We start from the raw sequence: 11,495 nt of genomic DNA on the forward strand, positions 1-11,495 counted from the left end.
TTTACCGCCTGAGAAGCACCACCTGAGAAGCCCATTAAACTATAACTTGCTTAATAAATAAATGAGCTGTAAAATGCCTTCATGTCATTCAAGCATTACAGCCTAAACAATTAAGATGTTTGCCAGAGTTGTTTTTCAGGAAATTGGATGCCTACTCCATTTCCTCTAAGGGTTTCTTGCCCACAGTAGTAGATATAATGGTCATTTGAGTTAAATTCACCCACTCTAGTCCATTTTAGTTCCCTGATTCTTAAAATGTCTATGTTCACTCTTGCTATCTCCTGTTTGACCACTTCCAATTTGCATTGATTCATGGACCTAACATTCCAGGTTCCTATGCAATATTGCTCTTTACAGCATCGGACTTACTTCCATCACCAGTCACATCCACAAATGGGTGTTGTTTTTGATTTGGCTCCTCCCTTAGGAAAGACCTAAGGTTTTATGAGTTCTGTGCTGGAAACCTGGACAAAGGCCAAATTTGTATTTCTTGTTATAAATCTTATCACTGCACTGCTGTAGTAAACAAATATGGATGTGTTCATAGAGAATTCAGAAACCTTGTCATCCTATATCGTGGCTTCATTTTTGCCTTAGTGAATGTGATTTTTCAAACGTTCAACAGTGTAAAATCAAGATAAATGTGTATCTTCTGAATGTTATATTACCAATATCATCTATATGCTTATTCTTTGTTTGATTTATCTCTAAGAAGATAGATGTGAATGAATAAGTTATACTTTTGTTCCTACAATTATTTTTCAGTTTTTTGCTTTAAATATCTCATATATTTAAATCATAGGGAGAGATTTTTCATATGATTAAATTCTTGGGCAAACTCCATGCAACCTATAATAAATAATCCTTAATTACAAATATAAATTTAAGTGAAAAGGAATGGAATGAAATAATATGCAAATACTAACCAAAAGAGTGTTGGAGAGGTTATTTTAATATAAGAAAAACTTAAGGAAAAATAATATGACCAAAGAAAACATATGGCAATTTTATAATATTAAACAAGTAATTTAATCAAGAAGATTTAAAAATGCTAAATTGGGGATTTCTGGTACTCCAGTGGTTAGAATTCTGTGCTTTTACTGCAAGGGTCACAGGTTTGATCTCTGGTCAAACTAATATCTTGCAAGCCGAATGGCCATAAATAAATAAATGCTAAGTATATTTGTTCCTAAGAATAGGTTTTCAAAATTCTTTCCTCTCAATAATTAATAGAATAGGCAGGAAAATAATAAGGATACAGAAGACATGACCAATATCATCAGCTATCCTGATTCAGTAAATATATGTAAGACATTACTTCAGTCTACAACAGAATACACATTCTTTTCAGGTACACATAGTACATTCCTCCAAGCTAAATAAAACTCTGGGGGCATAAGGTAAATTTCAGTAAGTTTTAAAATAAGAACTATTAAGTATCAAAGAGTAAGAGAAATTGTGTGTTAGTCGCTCAGTTGTGTCTGACTCTTTGCAACTCCATAGACTGTCCCAGCCCGCCAGGCTCCTCTGTCCATGGGATTCTCCAAGCAAGAATGCTGGAGTGGGTGCCATTTTCTTCTCCAAGGAATCTTCTAGACCCAGGGATCGGACCCAGGTCTCCTGCGTTGTGGCGGAATCTTTACCACCTGAGCCACCAGGGAAGCAAAAAAAATAAGGAAACCAACAGAAGATAAATTAGGAGCACAGCTTTTTTAAACGGGCAAGAATAATTTTTTTAACTTTTTTTTTCTTTTTTTACTGTACCACATGGCATGTGAGACCTAGTTCACTGACCAGAAACCAAACCCATGCCCCCTGTGTTGCAAGTCTGGTATCTTAACCACTGGACTGCTGGGGAAGTCCCAAGAACAATTTAAATGTATCACTAAAAACCAAAATATTTTGTGTGGAAAATTGATGAATAATTTATTTTAGAATTGCAGGTTTCTATTCCACAAAGCTCATGAAAGTTAAAATGTAAAGAGTAAAAGACTATATCTCCAGTGTCTAAAACCGCCAAAGGATGAGCACACAGGACCTACAAGGAAACTGTATTAATTAGAACAAGAAATACAACTCCAACCTAAATAACAAAAATAAGAGCAATCAGTGGAAGAAGCAATTGAGGTGATTATCAGGCATATGATAAGATAAACCCATTGACATATGAGAACTGAATACCAAATACAGCACTCTTTAGAGAACACAGAATGTAAAGAACACTCTAAAACATCTGAAATTTTTAGAACCAACCTCATAAAAATAAAGCCTGGCAGACTACAGTCAAATAATCGAATGCAACTGAGCATACACACATCTCATGAAAATAAATATAAATATCATTAAGACAGTATTAGCAAATAAAATTCAGCAATGTATAAAAGGAATTTTCTACCATAGCCAGAGAGATTTCTTTTAGTGGTGTTGGACTTATTTAATATGAGAAAAACAAGGAATGTTATCCACCGTATTAACAGGTTAAAGAAGAAAAATCACATATCATTTGGTGCAGAAAACTCACTAGCATAGTTGAATGTAGCAAAGTCCTGTGTACAGTTCTTTTTATATATATTTGTAAATACACGTGTGTATATGGTAGACAGAGGGTTATAGATGTAAATGAACTGTGTTCTATATATTAGTAATACGTAGAAAACAATTGAATAATTAAAATTTCTAAATCTATAGCATAAAAAGTAAAATACTTAGGGATAAATATAATTAAATATATGCAAATTCTTTGATTATATTCATTCCTCAGTTATTTTATTGAAAACTACAAAATTACCTTTTTCAGTATTACTGAAAACTTCAAAGCTTAGCTGATATACAGAAAAACACTTCTGCTCAGATGTGGTCTTCTTTACAGACTGGGGCCTGGTTGACTGGAGTCAACGAAAAAGAAGGGAACAGGAGAGAGAGAGAGCAATATCTCTCAGGTTACGTAGAAAACCAACAAAGCCCATGCACAGGACTTGTACCGCTCACGAAGGCACAGGGCATCCTCTCAAGGAGGTCTTGAAAGCCTGGGCAAGAAAGTGAGCTCGGCAGGCTTCCACGCTCTGAAGAGAATGAAGACAGAAAGAAGGACGCGGGGGACCCAGGTCTCTAGTGGAGCAAACGTATTTTATTAGCAGAAATGTAGGCTTATATATCTTTTAGTAAAATGATTATCAGCTATTACAAAGAATGAAATTCCATCAGTTGCAACAAAATGGATAGTCTAATACATACAAGGTCGCTGACACTGCAAAGAGTCACTGAAGGGAGTTACAGGAAGGAATCCAAGCAGGTACTCGTTCCCATGATGTCAGTCCTGAGAACTGCATGCAGCTCTACTCGTCCCAGAATAGGAACTGGTAAGGAATAGAGAATCCTTGAGAAACGGCACACAAAGGAGAGTGCAACATATTGCATTCCTTAAAGCTGAACGTGCCCTGACACTCAGAGAAATTAAAGACGACCTAAATAAACGGGGCAAATCTTCTCATAGAATTTGATTTCACTTTTTCCTCATCTGAGAGTTTTGTGCTCACTTTGGACTCCAGTATGAAGTGATGGTGTCCTGTTGAAGACTGAACCTGGTAAGCTTGAGTCATGGGAATTAAAGCTGAGCTTTCATTTACTACCCATATCCACCTAAGGCCAGTTTACCTGAGGACAGTAGGGGCAGGGAGGCTGGTGGGGGGTGAGGTTCTGGTTCCTGGAGGAAGCGAGCACCTGAAAGCCTCTGAATCAACTCAAGAGAGTATGGATGGTCAGGAGTCATTTCCTGGTCTTCCAATGTGAAAGGTTCGAAGTACTGTTGGGAGAATGACTAGAGGATGGCATGTAATTCTCCAGGTAATAATCCCAACAACCATGTGCTATGAATACTGTTGTTTCCCGCTTTCAGAAAAGAGCAAACAGAGGCTTAGAGAAGTGAGGCTTTCTGGCTAATGTACCATAATCAATAATGGGGTTACAGGCCCTGAAGTCAGACACTGGATACCATGTGGTAGGTTGCATTGCCAATTTGAAGCCAAACACATGATTGGTTCTAGTGTAAGTTCAAAGGTTGTGAATTTGAAAGTAAGATATAGAAAAATTATGCTACCACCCTATGCTGTGGTTAAGACCCACACTTCTGATGCAGGGGCATGGGTTTGATCTCTGGCTGGAGAACTAGTATCTCACATGCCTTGGGGTGCAGTTAAAAAATTGCTCTTGCCTGTTTCAAAAAAAATATACTCCTGAGGGAAAATATTTCTTAAACTATAAATCTTGTATAATCTTGCCTAGAAGAACATACCCCTAATGCAACTGGCTACCTGAAATTGATGACATCCTTCTGTATGTGTGATTATTTTTTTTCCTAAATGAATTTTAAATGGCACAGATTGTACACACTGCCACCCTATATAATTTAAAATCATTCCTGTTAAGGCTCCTCACAGGTCCATGGTGTGTGTGTGTGGATTTTGATAGGCATTGCCCAGAACTGTACATGGCAGCCTTGCCTCGCCTCCCAGCACACAGGTGCCTGGGAGCCCAGGTCCCTGATGATGAGGACCATGTAGCCAGCACTAATTGTATACCATGCACTGGCTTAAGCACTTAATAACACAACCTCACCAAGATATGGTCCTGTTTTAGTGAATGGACGTGTATGTTTGAGGAATATTTAAGCAACTTCACAGAGGTCTGCAAGAGAGGTTTTATCTTCAATTTTCATTCCACATCATGGAGGTGAAGCTGCTGGCCTTGGGTCCAAAATTCAGAGGCTGGTCTTTTCAGTCTGTGAACCTCCAAAACAGCCCACATCAGCGTGTCTCACTCAGGATATGGAATGCCTGCTGGAGATTTTACAGGAAGCAGACCCTCACCAAGGGAAAACTGCTGACCACAAGCAGATGGACCCAGGCCTGTTGAAATTTCACCTTGAAGCCAACAAATCTGAGAATTGAGCACAAGCAGATCACACATGCTGCAGCCCACTTCCTCACACAGCCTTTAAATCCTTTGTCTCTTAACCGGCAGCTTGGAGATGGTCTTAGGACATTAGTCCACCGTCTTCCCAGACAGCTGGTCTCCTAAATAAAGCAACTTTTCCTTTCCCACCAACGTTTGTCTGCTTTTTCCAGTGGCAAGAAGTTGAACTTGGGTTTGGTACCAGCCTCATATGGTTACAGAGATTCTGAGGTGTGATATGCAGCCTGAGGTTTAGGAGCAACTGGCAGGCTAAGAAGACAGGAGGCTCTCCATAAATGATTTGTTTGCTCCCACCTTCTGACCAGGGGCTTCCCTTCTGCAACTGGAGGCAAACTGGGGCCTACAATACCCAGAATTCTCGATGCCACAGTGTTTCACCTCTCTGCCAGTCATGGCCCAGGAGAGTGGCCTTTTCCTGTGAGCAATTCACTTTGGACCAGAGCTTCCAGAGTCCCATCTCATCTCTGGGGGTGCAGAATGCTGGAGAAGAGACTAGCACCTCTGTCCTAGGGTGAGACATGCTCAGCCGTGTCTGATTCTTTGTGACCTCATGGACTGTAGCCCACCAGGCTCCTCTGTCCATGGGATTTTCCAGCAAGAATACTGGAATTGCTTGTCATTTCCTTCTCCAGGGGATCTCCCCAACCCAGGGGTCAAACCCATGTCATCTGCATTGGCAAGTGAATTCTTTACCACTGAACCACCTGGGAAGCCCTCCCTGAGGAGACAGGTTCAATCAAAGCCATAGTTACATGGAGAGATTCCCACAGAACCCAGAGAAGTGAGGGATCAAAGGCATCCCAGGCATGTTCAGGTGCTTGGAGGTGAGGCTGAGCTGTGAGTGTACAATGAACCATTAGTCTCTTTCCTTTTGGGGGGTAGACAAGAGAGGGACAGAGTTCAGGCCTGAAATGGCTGGCTGAGAGTCTTGACCTCTACTCTGAGGGTGACAGGAGCTCTGGGAAATTTGGTGCAAGTCTCAGCCGGCTGCCTCGGGCAGCATAGAGAACACACCGTAAAGGAGGCAGAGCCATGGTGGAGTTGGAGCCAGGGCAGGTGTGGGAATAAAGCAAGCCCATCCACACAAGATAAATGAAGGCCACCTATTCAGAGCTTGGTAATAACAAGGGAGTTGGGCACCTTCAGGTCCCTGAAGCTGAGGTTCACAGGCAAGTGAGGAAGAGGGCTGATTGAACCCTAATTTGGAAGTGGCTATAAATTAGTTTCAGTTTCTGCAGAGGTTATAGACCAGAATTTTAGGGTTTTTTTTTTTTTTTTTTTTGAAGTTTTTTTGTATTGGGATATAAACAGTTAGGGGCTTTCCTGGTGACTCAGACAGTAAAGAACCCGCATGTTAATGCAGGAGACTCAGGTTCGATTCCTGCATCGGGAAGATTCCCTGGAGGAGGGAATGGCAATCCACTTCAGTATTCTTGCCGGGAGAATCCCACGGACAGAGGAGCCTGGCAGGCTCTAGTCAATGGGGTCACAAAGAATCAGACACGACTGAGTGATTAACACTTTCACTTTCACTTTTTCATAGCCAATTAACAATATTGTGATAGTTTCAGGGGAACAGCAAAGGGATCTAGCCACACATACATACATTCTCCATGTATCCATGTATACGTTCTCCCCCAGCTCCCCTCCCATCCAAGCTGCCACATAACATTGAGCAGTACAGTAGGTCTTTGTTGGTTATCCATTTAAAATGTCTCAGTATGTACGTGTCCATCCCAAACTCCCTAACTCTCCCTTGCCCCCTGGCAACCACACGCGCATTGAGAATTTTGGTTTTATATGTGGTCACACCACAGAGGCAGAGACTATCGCAGTCATCTGAATGAATGTCGGTGGGCTGCACTGGGGTGATTGCTGTGAAAGTGGTACAAGAAGCTGTGGTTCTGGGCTGTGACTTTAACTCTATTTATCTGCTTTTGACTCCACTGGGTCTTCATTACTGTGGAGCCACTCTCCAGTTGAGGTGCATGGGCTTCCCACTGCAGAGCTAGGGCTCTAAAGCACAGGCTCCGTAGTGTGTCACACAGGCGTAGCTGCTCCATGGCACTCAAGCTGTACTTTTACTAAAGCTGGCTTTATTTTCTGGAGTGGATTATGAGAGAGGAAAGTCGAGGCGAGAGAACCCAAACTTCTTGGTTTAGCTGCTGAAAGGACGCAAATGCCAGCCAGTGAAATGGGGAAGTCTGTTGTCAAGTTAATATTCAGAGACTCAGGTGTAGAAATATTGTGACCGTTGTGGGGACAACATGTGCGTGATAAACAGCACAATGACCTCCATTTTCTAATTCCTGGAACCTTTGCCCATTTTGGATTTACACCCTCCAGATGTAAGATGATAAACTTGTGTTGATTTAAGCCACCTGTTCCGGCAGTGATAGGGAAACTAACACAATGTACACTGAGAAATGGAAGAGGGCTGAGAGTAAGTGAGGGGTGCATGAGGTTCTGGGTACCCAGGATTTGAAGAAAGGAAAGGACCAGCTTGCAGGGCCTTTAGACCAGGAATGGGGGCTTTGGCAGTGGGGGCCATTGGAGGTTTGCGACAAGATGGCAGCCTGGTTGCATTGCCAAGTGCTCTCTCCATGCTGTGTGCAGGGTGACCTGTGGGGAGCCCAGTGTGACATCTGTGGTGTGGGACAGAAGCCTGGGGGTAGGTAGCTCAAGATGTGAGGGAGACACAATCTGAAGAGCAAAGTGCACGCAAGGAGGCAGTGTTAACTGATGGTCCCTGTCATTGGAGCCATAAGTAGAAAGAGTGAGCCCAAATTTAAGAATTATGTCCAGGAAGTATGTTACAGGGTTCCCAAGGGGAACTGGGCCAGGCACAGACTTTTTTTTTTTAATTTTACTTATTTGTTTGTTTGGCTGTGTTGGGTCTTCACTGACACTTGGGCTTTCTCTAGTTGTGGCACAAGGGCTTCTCGTTGCAGTGTCTTCTCTTGTTGCAGAGCATTGACTCTGAGCACAAGGGCTTCAGTAGTTGTGGCACAGGGCTTAATTGCTCCATGGCATGTGGGCTCTTCCTGGATTAGGGATGGAATCTCTGTCTCCTGCATTGGCAGGTGGCTCCTTTACCACTGAGCCACCAGGAAAGCCCAGGCATGGACTTTAGATGGCATCTATCTCCCAACCCACTCATCGTTGCTGTGGGCTGATACAGTGCTCGCTGGGGGTGGTCAGGAGACAGCGAGGTCCAGCGGTACCAGTGCCTGGTACTTCTGTGACCTGGCAACCTGGGGACACGAGGGAGCAGGACATTGCTACGGGTGGGCAGCGTGGGGATGCTCAGTGGAGATAATTCTCATGGACCTTGTGTCCCGTCTGAAGATGTGTTGGTGTGCTTCTCCCTGGAAGAATGGAGGCTCCTTGGTGAGGCCCAGAGGCTCCTGTATGGGAATGTGATGCTGGAGATCTTGGCACTTTTAGCCTCCCTGGGTAAGGCCCTCACACCAACCCCATCTCTTTTTTCCTTTTCCCCAGGGTCCACCCTGTCCTTCCCACACTGCTTTCTTGCTGTGTCTCCTGGAGGAGATGCCAGGGCTGAGCTCTGTGGCATGTCCTCACTTCTTACTGAGCAGCCCCAAAGCCACACAAGCCGAGGTTTAAGGGATCACAAGGCATGGTCGGCCCAGTGGAGCCCATTAATTATAGTTGCTTTCTGGGCTGATGAATCTGTCCAGAGTTATGACACCTCTGTGCCCAAGGTTCTGGCCCCTTGCTCCAGGTGACATTTTTCTGAAACTCCATCCTATCAGAGTTTCAAGCACTCATATAGTCACTACTTAATGGAGACTCTGGATGGTTCCTTCACAGTTCTTTTCATAATTATTATTATTATTTTGAGCATGCAGTGCAGCATGTGGGATCTTAGTTCCCCCACCAGGGATCAAACCTGAACCCCTGCATTGGAAGAGCAGAGTCTTAACCACTGGACCATCAGGAAGTCCCAGTGATAATTATTATTTTTTAACTGGTAGTCTGTCACAAGATGGGTTCCTCTGAGCCTGTACTCACCTGTCCTGGGTTTCCCTTAGGAATCATACCCACCAGATCACACTTCATCATGTAGCTGGAACAGAGGGAGGAGCCCTGGATGCCTGCCCAGGTGGAGATGACTCCAGCCATAGAGAAAGAGCCTCATATGGAACGTGGTGTGTGGACACAGAGAAGAGTGGGATGTCAAAGTTGGGTTCAAATACAGAAATATCAACTGTTCTTGCCAGTGTTTGATTTCAAGTCTTATGTAGGTAGCTCTGCATTTAAAAAATCCACTTGCACTGCAGGAGACACAGGTTTAATCCCTGGGTTGGGAAGATTGCCAAGAAAAGGGCATGGCAACCTACTCCAGTATTCTTGCCTAGGAAGTCCCATGGACAGAGGAGCCTGGTGGGCTGTAGTCCATGGGGTCACAAATAGTTGGACATGACTGAAGTGACTGAGCATGCACACACATGGCCACACAGCAAATCTACCTATTCTTCCCCATATTCTGGGCACTGTGACTTACTTCTAGTCTGACTTCTGGACCCTAGCATCTCCCTTGCACCCACTACTCCTTACTGCTCAGTCTGCATTCGTCTACAGCATTGGCCTGCAGTGCATGTCTCATGAGAGGTGCACATATGCTTCAGTCATCTTTGAACACCAGCTACTCACTTGTAACTGGAGTTTTCTGGACCTGGACATGCCTTTCTCCCTAGCACTCACCTTCCCCAATAACCAACCTCCTCCTGGAAGCTGTTTGTTGAACCCTGTACTCATGTCCTTGCTGTCAGGAGGCCTCCCCCACTCTGTGACATTCAGAGGCCCCACACTGCACAGCAACCCCTTCCCCAACCTGTCCCACCTCACTCTCCTGTGAATAGTCCCATGGACTTACCCTGGGTGTGTCAGATATGTTTATGGTGGGGTTGTCCCCTCCCTGAAAGTCAACATGTGTCTCATCGGGCATTCCGCTGGTTGCAGATCATTGCCATGGAGTGGAGGCTGAGGCTGCTTCCTCCGAGCAGACTGTTTCTTTAGAAGGAATGTCACCATTTAGGACTCCTGTGGCAGGTCTGAAGACCCAGCCATATGACATGTCTGGCCCAGTATCAAAAGACATCTTTCATCCTACTGAATAACCAGGAGGGGAAGGCCAGGCAGAAGCCACACAAGTGTGAGGCCTATGGGAGACAGTTCTGGTTCAGTGCAGACCTCCATCAGCACCAGAAACACAGTGGAGAGAAATTCTCCACAGCACAATGGAGAGAAATTCTTCAGGAAGGATGAGACCAGGGACTCTGAAAAGCTACAGAACCTGTGTGATGGAGCAGATCTATGAATGCGGTGAAGGCAGAATGCACATGCCAGCCACCTCTGACCTTCAGCACTGGGTGTCTCATGACAGAATGAAGCCCCCACATGAGCACTAGGTGTGGGGGAGCCCTTGGTACTGGACAGAAGATTAAAAAATGCAGTGAATATGGGAAAGCATTCACCTAGAAACACACACTTGCTCGACACCAGAGAATCCACACTGGAGAGAGACCTCATGCGTGCAGCAAGTGTGGGAAATTCTTCAGCCAAAGCTGTGACCTTTTCAAACATCAGACCATACACACCGGTGAAAGGCCTTACAAATGCAATGAATGCATGAAATTTTTCAGACAGGTCTCTGGCCTGCTTGAACACAGGCGAGTTCACACAGAGAAAGGCTCTTTCAGTGCAATACCTGCAGAAAATTCTTTAGCAGCAAGTCAAACCTCATTCAACACCAGGAGGTTCACACAGGAGCAAGGCCATACATGTGCAGTGAATGTGGGAAAGTGTTCAACTGCAAACACACACTGATTCTGCACCAGAGAACTCACACTGGAGAAAAGCCCTATGAGTGCAGCGAATGTGGGAAGACCTTCAGCCAAAGCTCCCACCTTAATGTACACTGGCAAGTCCACACAGTGACTACAAGTGCAGGAAATGTGGGAAAGCCTTCAGTTGCATCTCTAAACTCATTCAGCACCAGAAGGTTCATTCTGGAGAAAAGCTTTATGAGTGTAGCAGGTGTGGGAAGGCCTTTGCTCAAAGGCCGAACCTTACTCAGCACTGGAAGGTTCACATGGGAGCAAGAGCTTATGTTTGCAGTGACTACGGGAAGAATTCAACTGCAAATGCATGCTTGTTCTCCACCAGAGGACTCATACTGGAGAAGAACCGTGAGAGTGCAGGGAATGTGGGAGATCTCTTAGCCAATGCTCCCAGCTTACTGTGCACTTGAGAATTCCTGGCAGTGCCTATGAGTACAGCAGACATAGGAAAGCCTTTGTTGTTCTCTAGTCACTAAGCTGTGTCTGACTCTTTGCAATCCCATGGACCATGGAGTTTCCCAGACAAGAATATTGGAGTGGGTTGCTATGTTCTCCTCCAGGGGATCTTCCCAACCCAGGGATCGAACCCATATCTACTGCATTGGAAGGCAGATTCTTCACCACCAGGGAAGCAGGAAAGCCTTTTCCCAAAGACCA

General features: G+C 44.4%; 1 protein-coding gene across 1 annotated transcript; it reads left to right on the forward strand.

Moving 5' to 3' along the window:
• The first annotated feature begins 8,291 nt into the window (after positions 1–8,291).
• Positions 8,292–11,190, forward strand: ZNF671 (zinc finger protein 671). The gene is given in 10 exon segments (XM_070770279.1): positions 8,292–8,427; positions 9,027–9,176; positions 9,958–10,103; positions 10,105–10,206; positions 10,208–10,275; positions 10,277–10,388; positions 10,390–10,678; positions 10,681–10,926; positions 10,929–11,123; positions 11,126–11,190. Coding segments are annotated over 10 exon segments (1,407 nt in total). The 5' UTR covers positions 8,292–8,393.
• The last annotated feature ends 305 nt before the right edge of the window (positions 11,191–11,495 follow it).

The sequence above is a fragment of the Bos indicus genome, chromosome 18 (assembly GCF_029378745.1).
Source record: "Bos indicus isolate NIAB-ARS_2022 breed Sahiwal x Tharparkar chromosome 18, NIAB-ARS_B.indTharparkar_mat_pri_1.0, whole genome shotgun sequence".
Taxonomy (NCBI): Eukaryota; Metazoa; Chordata; class Mammalia; order Artiodactyla; family Bovidae; genus Bos; species Bos indicus.